The sequence below is a fragment of the Emiliania huxleyi genome, assembly GCF_000372725.1.
Source record: "Emiliania huxleyi CCMP1516 chromosome Unknown EMIHUscaffold_132, whole genome shotgun sequence".
Classification (NCBI taxonomy): domain Eukaryota; phylum Haptophyta; order Isochrysidales; family Noelaerhabdaceae; genus Emiliania; species Emiliania huxleyi.
Genome location: NW_005201269.1, coordinates 246,886 through 266,551, shown reverse-complemented (window position 1 = coordinate 266,551; position 19,666 = coordinate 246,886). Strand labels below are relative to the sequence as shown.

General features: G+C 64.3%; 5 protein-coding genes across 5 annotated transcripts; 1 reads left to right on the top strand and 4 right to left on the bottom strand.

The window, feature by feature from the left end:
- Nucleotides 1–613: 613 nt before the first annotated feature.
- Nucleotides 614–2,436, bottom strand: EMIHUDRAFT_455094 (hypothetical protein; the record flags this gene model as incomplete). The annotated part of the gene is made up of 5 exons (XM_005788791.1): nt 614–997; nt 1,071–1,118; nt 1,224–1,451; nt 1,562–2,072; nt 2,150–2,436. The coding sequence occupies 5 exons, from the start codon at nt 2,434–2,436 to the stop codon at nt 827–829; spliced, it is 1,245 nt and encodes a 414-aa protein (XP_005788848.1). The 3' UTR covers nt 614–826.
- A 4,843-nt stretch (nt 2,437–7,279) lies between these two features.
- EMIHUDRAFT_226461 (hypothetical protein) lies at nt 7,280–8,653 on the top strand (the record flags this gene model as incomplete). The annotated part of the gene is made up of 2 exons (XM_005788790.1): nt 7,280–8,332; nt 8,483–8,653. 2 exons carry the CDS (start codon nt 7,280–7,282, stop codon nt 8,651–8,653), a joined length of 1,224 nt encoding a protein of 407 aa, XP_005788847.1.
- Nucleotides 8,654–10,419: 1,766 nt separating this feature from the next.
- On the bottom strand, nt 10,420–11,499 carry EMIHUDRAFT_226459 (hypothetical protein; the record flags this gene model as incomplete). The annotated part of the gene is made up of 2 exons (XM_005788789.1): nt 10,420–10,587; nt 10,765–11,499. 2 exons carry the CDS (start codon nt 11,497–11,499, stop codon nt 10,420–10,422), a joined length of 903 nt encoding a protein of 300 aa, XP_005788846.1.
- Nucleotides 11,500–12,870: 1,371 nt separating this feature from the next.
- EMIHUDRAFT_455093 (hypothetical protein) lies at nt 12,871–13,820 on the bottom strand. The gene is made up of 4 exons (XM_005788788.1): nt 13,657–13,820; nt 13,431–13,539; nt 13,262–13,362; nt 12,871–13,189 (listed from the first exon to the last, which is right to left on the bottom strand). Exons 1-4 carry the CDS (start codon nt 13,786–13,788, stop codon nt 13,073–13,075), a joined length of 459 nt encoding a protein of 152 aa, XP_005788845.1. The 5' UTR covers nt 13,789–13,820; the 3' UTR covers nt 12,871–13,072.
- A 1,724-nt stretch (nt 13,821–15,544) lies between these two features.
- Nucleotides 15,545–18,111, bottom strand: EMIHUDRAFT_429171 (hypothetical protein; the record flags this gene model as incomplete). Its single annotated transcript, XM_005788787.1, has 6 exons — nt 17,554–18,111; nt 17,402–17,483; nt 17,259–17,332; nt 16,801–16,928; nt 16,103–16,274; nt 15,545–16,030 (listed from the first exon to the last, which is right to left on the bottom strand). Exons 1-6 carry the CDS (start codon nt 18,052–18,054, stop codon nt 15,545–15,547), a joined length of 1,443 nt encoding a protein of 480 aa, XP_005788844.1. The 5' UTR covers nt 18,055–18,111.
- Nucleotides 18,112–19,666: the final 1,555 nt, after the last annotated feature.

The window sequence follows — 19,666 nt, the reverse complement described above, 5'->3', positions numbered from 1 at the left end:
GGGCAGGACCCCGCGAGGCGATGTGCGCCCTCGGGGGGGCCCCCCTCAAAATCTCGGCCACTCGCCTGGTCCTCAGCCTGGTCCCCCTCACCGCCCAGCGCCTCGCCTCCTCCTCCCCCGCCGGGATCGGCGCGGCATCCCGGCCGACGCGGCTGCTCCGGCTCTTCCGCCGCATCCTCGCCCGCCCCACCCGCCGCCGTGCCACCCCGGCGCTGTCCCGCGCGGGGGCGGAGCAGCCCCTAGCAGCCATCGTCGACAAGCTGGCGCCCGCGGCCCACAAGCAAAAGTGAGCACCCGATCTACTTTAGAGGAAGCTGGTGCTCCGGAGATTGCCGCGGTCGTAGCCATTCGGCCCGCACCCAGATATGTGTTGTACCTTTACTACAGCCGCGGGGCCGGAACCGCAGGCTCAGGGTGATGCTCCGTGTCCGAAGAAGTCCGATCTTGATTCTCCGGATCTTCGTTCGACAAGCGCTCCACCTCGCCCCTGGGCACTGCGGGGCCTTTTTTAGTTTTTTTCACCATTCTACTCTACTTTAACAAATACGCAGTATACCATCCAGGGACCAGGGGCCTAGAGAACACACGTTGCTCCCTCTGCTCTCCCTTTTTTGATTTCTCCCAATAAGGTAAACAGACGTTCAGTGTGTGCCCCTAAATTGCCCAGCGCAGGGCGGGGGGACGGGGAGCCGCGCACTGGCGCACGCATGGTGATGGAGGGCCATGTCGCGGAGATGGCACAGGGCTAGAGAGCGCGGAGCGCGCGCACAGAGAGAGGGCGTTGGGAGAGCACACAACACACGACACGTACGACTTCGAACCCCGCTTAGTAGTCTTCGTCGAGAGCCGCGCTGACAATGCGGCTTGCAAGGTCATCCTGGCCGGTCAGGAAGGGCCAAAGGACCGCGATTTGGATCCCAAGGTTGATGAGGAAGCAGCAGCCCATGATTTGGCGCGTGTAGCCGCGGGTGCCCGTCCCGAAGGGGACGAAGAAAAACTAAGGAATCGAGGATGCGGGGAAGGTGCGTTGTTATAGGGGGTGAAGTGGTCAGACAACGTGGCCCGCGTGCCTGAAAGACACCGAGCAGGGCAACGCCGAGGGGAAATAGCAGCCAAGCCTGCGCGGACGGGGAGCGAGGGAGGGGGGCTAGACGGCCTCGGACGAAGTGGCGCGGTCCTTAGGTGTCGAGCCCGCGCTGCTGCACGTGCGGCTCCCGGCACACCTCCCAGTACCGCGGAACTACCGCAATGAGAATGATCAGCGCGAACTCGAACACGAACATGACGAGGGCGGCCTGCCGCGGCTTTGCAGCTGCCACCCACGCAGCGTCCGGAGTCACGACGAGGACCCCAATAGATGACTTTGTCTTTGGGGCCATGAAAGTAATGATGTCCAGCCCCTTTTCGTCGATTGACATGACAAAGCTCGAGACGACGCCCAGCAGCAGGACCTGCAGGCAGCGGGGCGAGCGGTGATCTCGCGCGGTCGACGGTGCCGACTCTGGTGGAGGTGTAACAGAGGTGCACGGCCGAGGTGTCGCGTGGCCTTGTCGAAGGCGACTTGGTCGCTGCTCGTAGCGACGGCGGCGGCAGTCACAAAGATCAGAGTCGGCAGCACCGTGGTCACGAGCAGCGTCAGGTGCGCGATCCAAGCTACGATGAGGAGCTTGGGAGGGTGCCCAGAGCACCCGTAGGTGTGTGTAGACGCCCACGCGGTGTGGAGCAGCAAGCGCTGATAGGGGAGTTCCTGCACGCCCTTGAGGTGCGCGAGGGAGACCACCATGAAGGATGGCAGGAGGAGGAGGGACACCACGGTGGCAGCGCACTGTGCAAGGCCCGGCAACGTGTCCCACTTGAAGTCAAACATCGTCTCGATGGCTGACGTCGTGGAGTAGTCGTCAACCTCGTTGAAGAACTCGGTGAAGAGCATCGCGAAAACGAGCAACGACTGGAGCATCACGATCGTGACGGAGAGAAGGACGGGCTGGTTGCACACATGCCCAGTCGAGAGGCTGCCAGAGCGTGCGGTGTGGCGGGGAGTGAGCGGCATCCCGAATGCTGTGCAGTGCGATCTAACGGGTGGTAATGAATGGGCGCAGGCGGCAGGCTGCGCCTGTAGATCATCGCCCAGGTGTGGAGGCTCTTGCACTTGTAGTCGGTCGTACCAGAAGTGTCGACGTCGGGGCCCAAAGTGATTTTCGGCATCGCGGCGAATTGTGGCAATTCCGAGTTCCACACCCAGGTCACCACCTCCGACACGTCGCCGTCCGTTCCGGCGACCAAATGGTGGCAACAGCCACGCTTCTCCCTGGACGCGGGCATCAAGCCGCAGGACGTGCACTCGAGGAGTCGCCCGCGAAGCTTGGGAGTCATCGTCGCGCGGTCCTCGGTGACCTTCTCGTCGTCCTCGGTGACTCCCTGCTCCTCGTCCGCCATCACCAACGGCACGAAGGTCAAGGCCGACACTGATGGTCCGCCGGGGTGCACTGAAAACGCCGAGTTTCGATTGGTTTCTTTTTTCGCACTTTGGGCCTTGTAGGGTTAGCCTTGTAGGGTTGCGAGGCAGGTGAGAGCGAATGGCGCGGTTCACGTCTCGCACAACACACACAGAGAGAGAGAGAGACTAGGAGGAGAGAGAGATGCGTGCGGTCTGCATGGTGGGACATAAACATGTATCGCGCGCCTAAATAAAAGAGAGCGAGTACTTGGACGAGTAGGCCGTGCGGTCAACGCTGCCGCGCGCGACTTTGCGCGCGAGGCGGCGCAGCTTGAGAACGGCGGTGGGCGAGAAGCCGCCGCCGAACGTCTCGTGGTGTCGTGGAGCAGCAGTTTTGCGCAGTGTCCCGCGTCCACCCAATCCCATAGCCATACCGCGCGTTGGTGTCCAGTCCGAGCCTGACTGTGTCTTCATCTCCCTACCTAACTAAGGCGATGACAACGAGCACTGGTCAGGCAACAGTCGAGATGGGGTTCGGGGTCACACTCCAAGCTCCAACAAGGGGTACATTCGAGGACCACTTCGCGCCCACTTCGCTCTTCGACCCAAGCAGCACACTCAAGCCGACACGCTGCTCGTGGTCATGCCGCCGCCCTTCCCTTTGCTCGCCGGCGCACCACAGAGCGGCTTGAGCCCTGGCAGAATGTGGCCACCGTACTCCTCGTTGATAAGCTTATACGGCGGCGGCGGCGGCACGGCGGAGGAGGCGGGCATGGCGAGTTACCTGGGGCAGAAAGGCGCCTCTTGGCGTGCGGAAAAAAGAATTTATTGTTTTTTCCAACCAGGGTTTAGAGTGACACCCAGCGAGGGGCAGACCTCTCAATGATGGACGAGCCATGGCGCCTGACAGGCGAGTATATCTCGCGGGCTATAGCCTGGGCGCGAGAGCCGAGCACTATGGGTGGCGGGGGACATTTGCTTCGCAGAGCGCTCCTCAGGATACGGCAGTGCTGTCCGGGATGTGTGATGATCGACCTACAGGTGACACGATCGAGTCGCTGATCGACAGCATCGGAGTGGGTGTTTCAGAGGTATTGCGGCGGTGACGATCCGGCGGCAGGCGAGGCTGCCGTGAGAGAGTCTAGTGTGACGCCCAGCGAGGGGCGTGCCTCTCCATGACCGAATGCGCGGGTGCGCATTCACACTTTCCAACTCCGAGATATTACGTCACGTAAAAGCAACTCGATTGCTTTTACGTGATTACGCGGCGCGCGGCTATACGGAATACGCGCCGAGAGCGCGGATATATTTGCTATTTGGGAGCTATCGCGATTGCATCGCTATTTCGGGCGTATCGGCGCGCCGACGGTCGCCGAAGTGTTGTAGTCTATTCCTGAACAACTTTTGTCAGTCACCAAGGGCCGCGCGCGCCGCGCGGCTCCTCCTTACCGCCCACGCACCCGACGGTGCGTGGAGCACTATGGTTGCGGCGGCCACCGGGGCCAGCCCGCCAGCGCACAATTTGAGCCCAACACGCGACGACGCATCGTCGAAACCGATGCTGTTCCCGCACGGAACCGCGACGGCACCTCACCTTGCACAGAAATGGATTGAGCAAACGCGCTCCCTTCTGGACAAAGAGGGCCACGGCCCTGCCCTGGACAACAAGTGGGCGGGCCACACCCTCTCGCAGTACCCGGTTGCCCGGGTCGACGACTACTCGAGGCTGTCCCAAGGCGAGGAAGCGGGCCGATCGACTGCGCATCCTGGTCGGTGTAGAAGAGCAGCGTGTCGCGCATCTCCTCCACACCGATGCTCGTCTCGGTCGGGTGGCCCATCACGGAGGCGCCGTCATCGAATGCGGCGGCTGTCATCGGCCCGCCGGGCCCTTCGCCGCCACACGTGCCCGATGGAGGCTCGAGGCGAATGCACACCACATCGCCGCGGATGCCGCGCTTGGGCAGGCCGCCAATGTCATTCGGGTAGGCGGTGAACGCGCGCATCGCAAAGTGATTGATCGGCGAGGCGGTGTCCGCGGCATCAAAGTAGCAGTACAGGTCCGGATAGGTGGCGTCTCTGGTGTACGCCTTCAGGCCGCGCACAGTTTTCCAGCCGCGAGTCGTCTTTAGCAGCGCCACCTCGTCCGACTCCTTCGAGAGCGGCAGGCCGTCGGTGGCCACGTGCACAGGAATGGCGTCGCGGGCAGCCGCAAGCGGAGCAGGCTTCACTTCGAGGCAGCGACCTCGCTGTTGAGACTCTGGTGGCGGCCGCGTGAGCACGGTGATGTTGACAGGCTTGAGCGCGATGGTGAGCCCGTCGCGCTGCCGTCCGACGTCAGATCGTGGAGTTGTTGTAAAATTCTTTGCTCCTTTGGTACTGTGACATACCTGTGTCGAACCTGGTGGTTACCACGGAATTCTTTTTTTGTAAACTTCTTCCTAATGGCAGTGCGCATGTAACATCCGGAAGCATGGCAGACCTGCAGTCAAGCGCGTCGCAGTCGCAGGAGCCATACGTGGGCGCCCGCGTCAAACTCCACGATCTGGCCGCACGGCCCGAGCTGCGCCGACTCGATTTTTCGCGGCCTGCGCCGGAGAGTTGGCGGTCGTGCGCTGGGTGGTAATCGTCATCTGTCTGCTCTGCTGTGCTTCTCGCTCGTGCGTCCTTGCAACTTGTGCTGACCTCCTTCACCTCCTGCTCTCCTATGCCACGTGGCTGTGTGTGTTTGGGTTTCTGAGATTGTAGACCCTCTCCGGTCCACATCCGGAAATTGGCGTTCTAGTTAGCACTGCTGCTGCAGACAGGGGGCCCGCGCGACCCCATGCCCTTCCCGGATCTCGTGTCCCCGATGACCGAGCCGCCACGCTGTGGGCGAGGGGGGGGGGGGGGGGTAGCTAGACGCGGAAGGAGGCAAGCACACTTGCTTAGTCCCCAGTCTCGGGGTCCCACCGCCCGTCCTCCCGGGGCTGGCAGCTCCGATTCCCCCCGATTCGCTCTTTTGCTCGTCTGCCTACATACAAGCGAAAATACAACAGCGGGAAGACTCACAGCTCACACGCTTACGCTTTTTTTCATTTTTTGCCTACCATGGGCGAGGGAACCCGGGACAGTGCGAGCTGGGGCGAGCCATTCCGAGGTGATCTGCACGGTCGGTCAACGTGTCGTCAACATTCCTTCCCACCCAGCGAGCGGCGGCGAGACCGTGTGTGAGCGGTGCACTTGGAGCACTTGGAGTGCGGTCATCAACCGCACGTCCAGGGCCGGGGAGCTAAGAAGCGCACCCAGCGGGCCGGACGATTGTCATCGGGTTAATTACGTGCCCTTTAGGCAGAGACTTGGAGCACTTGGTGTGCAGTTAGCAACCGCACATCCAGGGCCGGGGAGCTAAGAAGCGCACCCAGCGGGCCGGATGATTGGCATCGGGTTACGGGCAAGAAAGCCCTAGCCCTGGGGGTGCGCGTTCGCAGGGAAAGAAAGGGCCTAAAGTAAACACGGGTCCCCGAGGGTTAGCTCTGCGCTCCGGCTTTTCCCTAGCAGCGGAACGCCCCCTCTACTCGGGGCTAGTAGACACCAGACACTAGCACGACAACACACACATTCCTCACTGACATCACCGCTCGGAACCCCCCGCTCCGCGCACGGTCTCCTCACCCCCCCTCCGAGGGGGGCCCTCCCTCCCCTCGGTCCTCCCTCCTGTTCGCCTTCCGAGGTGGTTACGCGACGACTGTGGGGCCCGACCTCCCCTCCTAGCCTTCTTTGGCCGCGGCCCCGCCACCGTTTCGTCCTCTCTGCCCGAAAAAGAAAGAAAGAAAACAGACAAGCCAAGGGAGGGATGCGGATGGGAGGACGGCACGCCGCCACCACACACAGGGATTTTAAGGAGAGGTGTGTGGTGCGCTAGCCGTCGCCCACCCTAGGGAGTCTGCCTCTTCCTATCTCTCTTCGCAGTCTCTCGCCGCCGGCGAAGGATTTTTTTCCCGCTGCCGCCCTTTGAAGCTCACTCAGCGGGGGGGGCCCGGTGTTTGCCTCGCCCTTTCGCCCCTCGCCTCCTCCTCCCTCCCTGCCGCCTCCCCCGCACCACCTCCTCCATGCCCTTCGCCTCCTCCTCCGCCGCCGCCTCGCTCACCGCCGCCACCGCCGCCGCCGTCCCAGGAGCATGAAGCTCGACACGTACGGCGAATACGTCCGCCGGGTCGTGGACACGCTCACAGCCTTTGAGGACGAGCTCATCGCCACCAGCGGCTTCTTCGGGCGAGAGGAGCACCTCGAGTCGTGCATCCAGGGCGTGCAGTCGGAGTTTGAGTCCAACGCGCGCGCCATCGCGGTCTTCGCGGCGCCCGAGGCGCTCTCCGCCCTTGTCGGCACGCTCCTCAGCGCGGAGGACCCCCGACCTGCCGACGCGCCAAAGGAGGGGCGCCGCTTTGAGGACGCCTTTGCCGCCGCCGTGCTGCTCTCCTCCTCCATCGGCACGCGCGGGCTGCTGCGCAACCCGACGGTCCTCTCGCGAATGTGGCAGTTCGTCGAGCGGCCGGAGCGCCACCCCGTGCTGCTCTACTACTGGTGCCGCTGCGCCGCGGCGCTCCTCCTCTCCCCCGAGGGGTCCGGCGGGCTCGGCGCCGCAATCTCGTGAGCGCCTCCCCGGCCGCTTCCCTCCCTCCGCTCCCCCCTCCGCCGATCCAGATCGCGCCCGTCGCCGCCCCGCCCCGATGCCCCGCCCCGATGCCCCGCCCCGATGCCCCGCCCCGTCCCATCCCGACCCGCCTCCCGCCGCGCCGCAGTGCGCTCGGGCTGCCGCGGCTGCTGCTCTCCCTCGTGCCTCACCTGCACTGCGAGGCCGTGAGGATGCTCCTCAAAAACGTCATCGGGCTGGGCGGGCAGGCGGGGCTGGGGGAGGAGGGGGCGGTGCCGCTGCAGCTCGCGCTGGTGGGGGAGCAGTCCATCCTGCCCAGCCTGATGCGCCTGATGGAGGGTGGCGGCGACGCCTCCCTCGACGCCGCGGAGCTTCTCTGCTGCGTGCTCGAGGCGGCGTCGATGCGGGCGGACGGCGCGCGGCTACTCACGCTTGTGGCGCGGCCCTTCCTCCCGCTCTTCACGCGGGCGGTCGCCGCGGGCGACTGCGCCGCGCACCGCCGCCGCCAGTCGCAGATTGCCCTCCTCTCCCTCGGCGCCGCCGCGCTCGCCGCTGAGCAAGCGTGTGGAGACGCAGAGGCGGGGCCAGGCGGAGAGGGCGCGCCCCAGGCCGCTCCGAGGGTGGCTGGGGCGGTGGCGGCGCTGCTCGGCCCGCTCTCGCGGCTGCTGGCGCACGGCTCTTGCGAGGTTGCCCGCGCCGCCGCCCGCTTGTGGTCCTCTTTCCTCGACTCAGCGCCGCAAGAGCTGCTCGGCTGCCGCGGCAGCTGCTCGGCTGCGCTGGTCACGGCCGAGCTCTTCACGCGGGTGGATCGGAACGGGGGCGGGCGGCAGGACATGCTGCGGCACGCCCTCCTCAAGGCGCTGGTCTCCGCGCTGCGCTGCGACGACGCCCGCCTCGGCGCCGCCATCCTGAAGTCGGCAAAGCTGCTGCCGCGGCTCGAGCGCAATTTGCTCATGCGGGAGGGAGCGGGCGGCAAGGCTTCGCGCTGCTCGCCGGAGCACGCGAGGCTGCTCGTGCTCGAGATCGCGGCGATCGGGCGCACCGCCGCGCTCGCGCCGCACCTGGCTCGCTCCGCCGAGTGGCGCCGCATCGGCACCATCGTCGGCGTCGAGCTCGGCGGCGGTGCAGCCGAGGGCGGGCATGCGTGCGAGCCGCGCGAGGCGTCCCCCTCCTCGTCGGGCGACGAGGAGGACTACGCGTCCGCGCCGGAGGCGGAGGCCGAGGTGGGCGAGGCGGGCGGCGACGAGCCGACCGGCGCGGAGAACGTGCCGCCCCACCGGTCGCCCGAGGGGGTCGGTCCCACTTCGCCAGTGAGCCCGAAGCTGGCCGCGGCCGCGCCGCCGCCCGCGCGCGAGGGGGAGGAGGATTTCGTCATCGACAACAACTCGCTCCGCTCCTCGGACGACTTTTCGAAGCTGACTCCGCGGCCGAGCTTCGAGCGCCGCTCCGTCCTCCACCGAAAGGCAAAGGAGAGCTCGCCCTACTACCGCAAGGATGGCGACGGCCGATCCGCCCCAGACGCGCCGGCCCAAGAAGACGCCGCCATCTCCGCGCTCAACGAGACCGTCAAGGCGCTGAGCTTTTGACGGCGTCGCTGGGCGCCAGAGGGACCAGAGGCTGCGTTTGATCAGGGAGGTCGGGCTTGTAGCGGCGACCCCCTTCAAACTCTATCCGCTCTGCACGCGTGTTCGGTGTTGTTGTGTCGCGGCATCGGTCTCCGGACTCCGCTATCTCTCGGGTCATCACACACATCTCACAAGAATCGAGAGAGCCCCTTTTCTGCAAGCTGGAATAGTCAAGAGAACGTGACACGCAAGAGTCAAGAGACCGCGAGATCCGTGGTCGTGAACACCGCACACGACACACAGCACTCTAGGATGTAGGAACAGCACTGAGCACACACCGCGGGGGGGACCTTGCAGTGCAAGGTTGCAGACCGGCCATCCGCCCCTCTCTCACCGTGATCCCTGTGGCTGTGCGGGGGGCGCGCGGCACCGCGGCGAGGCGCGAGGGCCGAGGCTGCGGCGCGTCGTCGTCGGCAGCGCGGATGCTCGCCCGGCCGGTCGGCCCTCGAGACCTCACAGTGGCGGCCGCCTCTGACAGCGGCGGCAGCCTCCCACGCTGGCCACGCATCATGCTGCGCTTCGCGGCAATCGCGTAACGGGAGGCTCGCTGGCTTTTTGTGGCTTTTTCGACGGCTTTTTTGGATTCTCCCGCCCTCCAACCCCTCTCTTGGATTTTTTTTGCGATTTTTCACTTGTTTTCATGGGAATTCGGCGTCCTTGCGGCCATGCTATCACGCCTTGCGACAGCCTGTCGGCGCTGCTGACCGTGCCATGCTGCACAATTGATCACCTGCATAGCTCGCGGCCTTAGTATCAAGCATTTAGTGACAACCTGATCGTACGGCCAGTAGGAAGGTGTCCTTCCAATGTGTGCACTCTTCTGACGCAATGCGCGTCACAAACTGCCTCAGATTGGCTGCTGGCACTCTCGAGGCTATGCCTACACAGCCTCGCGCGCATGGGCAGTCAAGAGGGACCATGCACCTTCTCAGGACAGCGCCGGTGCCTCTCTCTTGGACCGGCAAACTTGGTGGTCTCGTGTTACCAATGTGGGACCAGTGCGGCATTGCGCCATCGACAGCTCTGAACTGCGCATCACCACTGACCGGGAAGGCCGCCAAGTGGGCCAGCACCGGTCGCACATTGTGGCAGCAGTCAGCAGTGCATGTCTGATAGCTAGAGCAGCAGCGTCAGGGTCTCGCAGGGTCGGATCGTGTCAAGCCTCTCGCCCGGCCGGCCGCGTGCAGACGTCGGCCTGTCTGCTGTCTTGAGTTATCTGTCGGCGGTCAGTACGACCGATCAGGTCGGAGTTTGCTGATGATTGGAGGGTCTATCTGTATGTACTCCTCGAGATCTCTCCAAATCTGCCCTCTGTTAGACCGGGTTAGATCGGGAAGTTGGTAGTATGAGCGAGTATGAGCGCCGGAGCCCCGTTTCCCTCCGTTTGCGTTTCCGCTCTGCTGCGCGGCGCACAGTGCCTCCGGGGGCCCCCGCGCCCCCCCAGAGCTCGCAGTCGCACACCGACCACACACACCGTTGGCGTTGCTTCGGGGCCTTGGCGTACCGCTTCGCTTGTCATGTGGTTGTGCTACTGGGCCCGAGGCGGAAATCGCGCTTCACCTTCAGAGTACTGAGTGCAGTACGACGACGCAAGAATGTGCCTCCATATGTTTGTGCAGAGTGCAACACTTCAAGATTCACTTTCTCGCGCGAGAGCGACCACACACAGACACACCTATCGTATCGCAGAGCGTCACACACGCGCCGAGACGCGCCGCGAGGTCATCTCACTCGTCGGCGCCGCCGCCCTGCCCTAACACGGCGTCTTTGAGAAGCTGCGCTAAGTCGGCCGCCTTTTGCATGAGCACCTTGGCCGCCTCGCAAAACAGCTCCTCTGGCGGCAGAATGCCGGTCGACTCGACCGAGAAGATGAAGTGGTCGCGCACGCGCGAGCACTGCACCCGATGCTCCCACCCCGGCACCGCGCCGCCGTGCCGCCCCGGCATCGAGCACGCCCGCGGCCGCGTCGCCACCGACGGCGGCGCGGCGCCCTCCGCCGCGTCGAAGATGGACGGCGCGGCCGCAGGCGGCGCCTCGGCCGTGTCGGCGTCGCGCGCGCGCGCGGGCTTGACCCGGATCTCGGGTAGCAGGCGGTACGAGGCGGTGGCGACGGGCGACCACTTGGAGTGCGTCTTGCCGATCCCCTTCTCGCACCACGCCTCGAGCACGATCTCTTGACCCGGCCGCAGCTTTGCGATCAGGATGTCGTCGTGCACCGGCTTGATCTCGCGCTCGCGGAAGCGCTCCTCCTGGTCGCCCTGCGGGATCCACTGCAGGTGGCTGGAGAGGACGCGCGAGTTTACCATCTCGCTCGACCCGGGATCGTCCTTGTTGCCTCGCGTGCACTTGATCTCGAGCCGGAATGCGATGACGTGATGCTCGTCCGGGTCCTCATCGCCGACACGCTCGCGGAAGAGGCGCGGGTCGGCGCGGATGGGGATGAGGCCGAGCCGGTGCGCGAGGACCTCGTCCTCTGTCATCGACGTGTTGTTGAGAATAAACACCTTGTCGATTGCCATCGCAGGCACCTCAGAGAGCAGGATCCGCCGAAAGGCGTTGGCAATGGCCGCGTCGATCCCGATCACGTCAAAGACAATCTCTTCCTCGTCGAGCTGCTGCACCTCGATGCGAAGGTCGCGGCGGAAGCGCTCCATCGAGAAGGAGTTGTCGACGCCTGACGCAAAGTAGGCGCCAGCCGCCTCGACTGTCGCAGTCATCCGCGGCGCGTCCTCATGGATCGAGACGCGCGTGCGCTGCTCCTCCACGTGGGCAGGGAGCGTGCCGTCGCTCACGTGCGGTAGCGGCATGTGGAAGCGTGGTATGGCGCCAAGCACCACACCGACGCGTGCCCGCCCGCGTCGCCGGGTCGAGTTCGGACTTTTTGCGGGTATGGTATGGTGCGATTAGCATTACCTAGCCTAACCTAACCCACCTCGAGACCATACCCCCCCGCCTGCTGACAGACCCAGCCTCCCGGAGACCGGGAATGGGCGGTAAGGACACCCCCACCCCTTGGGCCGTGAGAGTACCATACCATACCCCGGAAAAAGTTGGTTGGAACCCAGGCATAGTGGCAAAAAGAATTCAGAGTAACGCGGCAAAAAGAACTTTACCAGGACTCTCTCCTGCAAAAAGAACTCTTGGCCGCTCCACAGCTTGCAAAAGAATTTGCAGGGCAAGAGGTGCACAGGGGCGGTGTGGCAGCTCCGGCGCACGAGATATGGCATGGGGCATTCAAATTAATCCGATATCACATTAGTCATCAATTTGGCCCGTGAGGAGACTCGCAAGGTACATCATCGCTCCACACGACAGTCGACACCGCCGGGCGGCGCACAGCGCACAGCCACGCACAAGCCGCGGCAGTCACAAATAGAACTAAGCAGAAACTCTTTTTCTGAACTTCGACGAACACAATCTTCGTAAAAAAATCGTCGACACTTGCTACCTCCAGTATCGTAGTCTTTGTTAGTATCGAGGTCTCGTGAGTTTTGGCACTGATCTTTCTGGCCGCGTCCCTCCCCTGTCCTCTCGACTGCACTCCTCTTATTTACATACATAAATGCCCGCCGCGCACCAAGCTGCAGAACATGTGCGAACCAGTGCCTATGACGCTCAAGGAGTAGGCGCGGAGCGCCGCGCGCGGAGCGCGCCCCGAAGAAAATTTTGAGGGTTGTGGAGGGCTAGATGCGATTTCTATTAAGAGTTTGACTCACACGCAGGAACCACAATCGGCCCACCCACAGGCCCAATCTCGAGTGGCGGCGCTCCGCGCCTACCCATGCAGCGGCGCGCTCCGCGCGACCGTGGGGTCTGGTCATGACGCGGAAGAAGGCAGAGACACAGCGTCTGCCAGCCGAGTGCTACGACGTCAGGCCGAAGCCGCGTGGCCACAACTGACTGCAACAGACTGTCTTCATGTGTCTAGACTCTACCGCGGTGCGCTCCGCGCACATAGGTGCCAGCGCGCTCCGCGCGGTATCTAGCCAGCGCGCTCCGCGCGTGTGTGTCTAGCTAGCGCGCTCCGCGCGTGCGGTGTCCAGACTCTAGCGCGCTCCGCGCGTGTCCGGGTAGAGCACCGGCGCGCTCCGCGCGCATGAGAATCCAGTGCTTATGCTCCTAAGCACTAAAAGCTCGTTTCTGCAGCTTGGGCCGCGCAAGAGACACTGCTATTCAGGTATTCTGCTTCTGGCAGAACGACGGTTCTGCTTTTGGTCGCGAAACACCATCTCGACCCACTCTTCCGCCAACGCCGCCACCACAATGTCAATGACCTCGACAGACGACACTCTTAGAGGCCAAAGAGCGACCCCGCCCCCAGCCCTGTTCTCCCTCTCACATGCAGACTGTGCCCCGCCCCGTGTCCTGCTGCGGCTCCCGCTAACTGCTCGCGGGCGCGAGCGCCGCCATCTCGGCGCTCAGCTCCTCGTACGCCTCCTTGAAGTCGGCGGCACACGTCACGAGCACAATCGAAGTGGGCCGCTTGGTGAGCGACGCCTATGGGAGAGGGGTCGGGATTCGGCCCCAGCGGCCGCCAGCCACTCCCCACGGGCAAGGCTCGGCGCGCGCCTGCCCCAGCTCCTCCTTCGAAGGCACGTAGCAGTAGGGCACTGCCTTCTCCTCGCATAGGATCGGGACGTGCGCAATCACGTCAATGGGCGAGATGTTACCTGCGGAGGGGCGGGACCTTGGCGCGCACGCACCTCGCGCACCCACCACACGCGAACTGTCGGCGCGCCTGCGATGATGCACAAGCCCTTGGTGTCCTTCTTCAGCGCCTTGACCACCTCCTTGACACCGCGCCGCAGCGTCTTGGCGCCGGACGCCTTTTTGATGCACTTGAGCGCCTGCCCGGGCCAGTTTCCAGGTTTCCCGACGAAAGGGAAGGGCTGCACCGCGTCACAACACTGGCGCGCGCGCGCACACACACACACACACACAGAGGCGCGGAGGCGCGGAGGCGCCTTTTTCGTCAGCTTTTTGCCCGCAAGTGGGCTGGCGATCGGAGACAGGAAGACCTGCTTCTTGCTGCCGTCCTCGGCGTCGTCGTCGTCCTCGACCTCCTTCTTCTTCTCAGACTTGTCTTTCTTGCCCATCTGGGAGCGACAACGCTTGCGATTCGCCTGCCGTGCCGGGCGCGAGGCCCCGGGCTGAAAGAATTTTCCGCAAGCTGGAAAAGAATTTCTAAGCACAGTGAGGTGTGCTGTGGCGACATCCGACATGCGGCAACACGTGCCATTTCCTTTATCGTTAAGGCAAGGCTTGGTTATAAAAAAGAATCCGCGGCGAGTCTCCTTGTGCGCGGTGGAACTGAGTGTGCTGTGGCGACCCCGTGGCCGTGCACACACATGCACATCTGACGGACCTTTCACGATAAAACGCCCACGCGCCCGGCTGCACGCGGTGAGTGCCCACACCCCTCTGAAAATCGTTCGCTCACCGGACACAGACGCTCACAGAGCAGAGGTATACGCGACTCAGGGTGGCGCCGCCCCAGCCTCCACCGCGCGGCTGAACCACGACTTGCACTCTCGCCCCTCGTCCCGCCCGTCGAACTCGGCGGGCGGCCCAAACTCGACGCTCACGTGCTCGCCGTCCACCTTGCGGGTCGACTCGAGCTTCAGGCAGTGCCTGTCCTTGAGCCTCACCGTGTGGAAGCTGTTTGCAAAGTCGGCAAAGACGGCGCCGGCCGGCGCGACCTCGGAGCCGGAGGTAGAGGTTAATTAATGACTTAGTTACCATGTGAATTATCGCAGGCGCGACCTCGGAGCCGGAGGAGAGGTTAATTAATTACTTAGTTACCATGTGAATTATCGCAGGCGCGACCTCGGAGCCGGAGGAGCGAGTCACGCCCCAGGTGCCGTCGCCCCACGGAGTGATGAGCTGGCCGCCGCGCATGAAGCCGAGCGGAAACATGCCAGCCCAGGACCTGGCGGTGGCGGGGGCCGTGTCTCGGGCGGCGGGAGGAGGAGGAGGAGGGGGGGGGGGGGGAGGAGGAGGAGGAGGGGGGGGAAGGGGGGGGGGGGGGGGAGCCCCCCACGGGCCAAAACCGGCCAGCTTTTCCACAAGGGAGAATTTAGGGTCGCCCGCCTCGCCCGCCGCCTCGAGGCCGGCGCCGAAGCCGGCCGCATGCAAGGTCGGGTCGAGGGGGTGGAGCTGCGCCGCCCGCTGCGAGGCCGTGCTGAGCGACCCCGAAGCGGCGGGGCCCGGCTCGGCCTCCGCTGCGGCCCCTCCCGGCGCTGTGCTCTCGAGCCGCGCCGCAAAGGACCACGGCGCGGCCGGGTCGGCAAAGGCCAGCCTGCACACGGCGCACCTCGGTGTGATCGCAGGTCTTTCTCGAGTCGCAAGCCGCTCGCCCTCGGCAACGGCCCGCCGGTACACGCGGCCGCACATAGTCAGGCGCACGCTGCCGTCCGGCTGCTCCCGCCACGAGCCTAACCCGTCATTGATTAAGACCTCGCCGAGTCAATTTTGAATCCAGATCCTGCCCCCGCCACGAGCCTCGGCCGACGTTGTGCGCGTCGGCGGAGCGCGGCCCGTCGCCGTTGTTGATGTACGCGACGCCGCGCGAGAAGAAGTAGAGGGCCTCGCGGAGAAGGGGGCGCGGTGACCGGTGGCTGTGAGAGAGACTGTTGGTGGTCGTGGTCGGAGGGGGGGGAGCGCCTTGAGCCGCCCCCACGCCCACGGGCCGGTGCCAACGAGAAGGTCGGACACGCCTCCGCGCTTGGCGACGGGCAGCTGCAGCAGCTTCGCAAAGGGCGAGCCTGGGGGTGGGGGATGGGGAGAGGGGGGGGGGAGGTGTGTGTGTGTGTGTGGGGGGGGGGGGGGGGGGGGGGCTCTTCCCCCTCTTGCTCACCGGCGTGCGGGTCTTCGGCGATGGGCTCGACTCTCCGCGGCCAGTTGGAGATCTGCTGCGCCGCCTCGGTCCAGAGGTTGGTGATGATCTGCGCCGACCTTGCGGAGCAGGCGGGCGGAGAGCGGAGGTGGTCGGCGGGGTAGCCGCCGTAGTACTGCCGCTTGTCCACCCTCCAGCCGCCAGGCAGGCTGAGGCCGAAGGTGTAGTGGTAGATGTCCTGCGAGGGAGACAGGGGGAGATAGGGGGAGATAGGCGGAGATAGGCGGAGATAGGGGGAGGTGCAGTGGTAGATGTCCTTGTCCGCCATGTCGTCGGTGCCGATGCCCTGTGGCTCGACCTGCGAGGAAGCGCCCGAGGATGCTCGGGGGAGGGCCGAGGAGCGGCGGCCTGTCCCCGTGCCCTGCTGCCTGGATGGACTGGGAGACGGTGTGGCGGATGCCGAGGTTGCGGGCGGCGAGGTTGTAGCCCCACATCTCGAGCACCTCAGAACGAATCAGGACTCATTCATCGTCAGTAGTGAGTGAGGGAGGTTGCAGCCCCACATCTCGGAGCACCCAGCCGAAGATGTGGTTCGCGTCGCTGTCGTGCTTCATCTTGACGGAGAGGTCCCACCACGGCCGCGCGACTCGCTTGAGCATCGCCTTGTGCACGAGGAGGGGCGAGGGGCATGCCACATGCGACACAGGGGGGAGAGTAGAGAAGGTGTCATGTGTGGGTGTAGGACGCCTTGTGCACGAGGAGGGGCGAGGGGCATGCCACATGCGACACAGGGGGGAGAGTAGAGAAGGTGTCATGTGTGGGTGTAGGACGCCTTGTGCACGAGGAGGGGCGAGGGGCATGCCACATGCGACACAGGGGGGAGAGTAGAGAAGGTGTCGTGTGTGGGTGTAGGACGCCTTGTGCACGAGGAGGGGCGAGGGGCCGACGTTGTCCACGGTGCGGATGTCGATCGCCGGGTCGAGGAACTTTTGGACGACGGGCTGCAGCTTCGGGTCGGTCGAGATCCTGCGTGCACCATACCTCCAGAGTAACGAATCCAGTGTGGGTTCGGTCCCGTGGGTGGTGCGGTAGCAGCTGTGCGGCGTACCAGCCTGCGTGCTGAAGACACCAAGGTCGGGGCGGGAGTACGGCACTGTGCAGTGTCTCCAGAGCACCGCGTGAAGACGAGGGGCCACGAGTGCAGTGAGTACAGCGGACGACGGCCGAGCACAGCGGAGTCCGTGTCCTCTCGAGCTGGTTGGGAGGACACGACAGTGTGTGTTTGGCTTCTAGGGTCGAGGTCATGTAGTAGAAGCCGAAGCCGACCGGCTTCTCGGGGGTGGCGCCGTTGAGGGGCGGGCGCATCATCATGTGGTCCGTCTCGATGAAGAAGAGGTACTCCTACGACCCATCTCTCGGCTAGACCTCGGGCTAGACCTCGGGTAGATCGCGGGTAGATCGCGGGTAGATCTCGGGTAGACCTCGGGTAGATCTCGGGCAGATCTCGGGTAGACCGCGGGTAGATCTCGGGTAGATCTCGGGTAGATCTCGGCGTCTCTCTCGATGAAGAAGGGTACTCTACACAGCCAACCCCCGCGGTGCCGCGGCCGAGCCGCTGTCGCTGCCTCCGGCTCTCGCGCGGGGCAGAGAGGCGGCAGAGAGGCGGCAGAGAGGCGGCAGAGGCAGAGAGGCGGCAGAGAGGCGGCAGAGAGGCGTCGGAGAGGCGCGCTCCTCCGGGATATTGCGAAAGTGCTCCGTCTCTACGAACTGGACGGCGCCCCACGGCCGGTTCATCACGATGAAGCCTGTTCACAGCAGTGGGTGTGAAGAGACGCTGTTCACACCTCGCCACGGCCGGTTCACCGCGATGATGCCGTGGTCGCACTCGTCGCACGACCCGTGCCCAAGCTGCTTCACCACCAGCGTCGGGATCTCGTCCATCAGCTTGTCGGGCGCCTGCTCATTAATTATGTCACATGGCCATTCACTAATCAATCACCATCTCGTCCATCAGCTTGTCGGGCGCCGCGCTCGGCGAGTTGAACAGCCGCGTGAAGCCGCCGATGTCGGAACACGGACCGCCCGCCTTCTTCTGCTTGAGGTAGTGGTAGTACGCGATGCGAGACTGCCACTCCTGGTAAATCCCCGTCGCCGCCGTCATCACCACGTGGTACGGCTTCCGGGTCGGCGGGCACCCTTGCGGCGCCGCCTCGGCGTGCGGAGTGGTGGCCGCAAGCGGCGGCGTCGCGTGCTGCGCCGGCTCGGAGGTGGCGGTCACGTGCGACGCTTTGGCTGGCTGCGAGTGCTGCGCCGCACCCGCTTGTGGGCTCTCGCTGGCGGCAGCGGCAGCGGCCTGTGGGCTCTCGCTGGCGGCAGCGGCAGCGGTGCTGCTGCCGACGGCCGAGGGACCGCCCGCCCGCAGCGCGCTCAGGTGCGCGTTGCGGGAGCTTCCGACGAGCGTGTTGGCGTGCACGAGCAGTCCGATGACGACGAGTGAAGCAGCGACGACAACCAGGCGGAGGATCATGGGGATAGAAGGCTCAGGAGCGGCGATACTAGCCAGCCTGCTAGCGCCGAACACAACTTGGGCGCATAAAGAATTCAACACCCACCGCGCCGGAGCCGGAGCCGGCCGGCGCCAAGAGCAAGCTCCCCGAGCCGACGCCAATCTCGAAACGGACTCGCTCCTCGCGGCGCAACGCGCAGGCCGCTTGAGCGCGGCCGCCGCCAGTCGCCGCTGGGCCGGGGCCGCGGCGCTTGCCGGGGCCGGCCGGCGCTTGCCGCGGTAGCGAGCGTCGGGGCGCGATCGGGCGCGATCGTCCCGCTCTGGCGAGGTGTGTGAGAGAGAGATTTACTCTTGGTGTGTGTGCGTACGCATGCAGTGTCTGTGGGTGGGCGCGGGGCCATCGCTCGCTTCGGTGTGGGCCGGGGCTGAGGGTTGGGGGTTGGGGCAAATGTAGATTTCCCGAAATATTTTGAGAAATATGACAGCCTTGTTCGGAAGGAGAAATTTCCGGAAATTTACCATACCTGTGTTGACGCGAATGACACTGACGCCTGAATGACACTGACGCCCGATGACCTGCTTGACCGGTGACCGATGACCGCTGACCGCTGACCGATGACCAGCGTCAGCCTCTCCGCGGAGGCGCACCATCACTGCCGCGCGGGCCTGCCGGCTCAAGCAAGGCACGGCAGGCCCGCACGGTGCCTGGTCCAACATGGGGGACACCTTGTTTCCTTACACGGAAAGGGGCGAAACTTGAGCATGGAGTGACGCTGCGAAGAAATTCTCGCAAATTTGCCGTGGCGGGGCACGAAATAAAGAGGAAAGAAATGAAAGAAATATCCTTAGGATGGCCCCCGAAGTGGCGACGAGAGCAGCCGCGCGAGATATAGTTATAGAGAGAAGTCGGCGCGTATAATGGAGAGTGAAAACGTTTCGGAAAAGCATGCGCGATCCACTCTTATTCCTGCAAGAGCAAAAAAAAACTTTCGCTCGGACTGAACACAGCAAAGAAGAGAATTTAAACAAAACAAGTCTCGCACAGCAGACAGGCTCGACACAGGTGCGAACTGGCGCGTGCTAGTACTATCACAGGCGTGCAAGCCCCACCCGGCTGGCGGGTGGACCAAGGGGCGTGCCGCCCCGCTTGCTCTAGGTGAAACGTCTAGGGGGTGCGTGCCTGACGAAGAGGAATTCAATGGGAGGGCGACAACAGCGGTGGTTGCAACGTACAGCTGTGCGTGAGCCGGGTGGGACCGCAGTGGTGCGGTGACGTGCCCGGTGTGCGTGCGTGTGCGTGCGTGCGTGCGTGCGTGCGTGTGGTCGCGCGTGGCACTGGCTGCGTGCGCTCCCTGCGCTCTCTCGTGCGGTGTTGTAGTGGATGGAGGTGCAGGTGCCAAAAGACTGGATAGAGCCTCACCTTGAGACAGACTCGAGATCGTATTATCATCGACTACAACAACCTGCGCGCACAGATCCGAATTGCCGCGTGAACACACGAAAAATGTCTCGCTCTCGGCTTTCTTTGCACGCCGCGCAACCGATCGTCGGCGCACGGTCCGGTGGATTGGCGACACAGGCACCCCCATCAACAGGCTGTCCGCCGCTTGCTTGTTTACCGAATTGGCGCGCT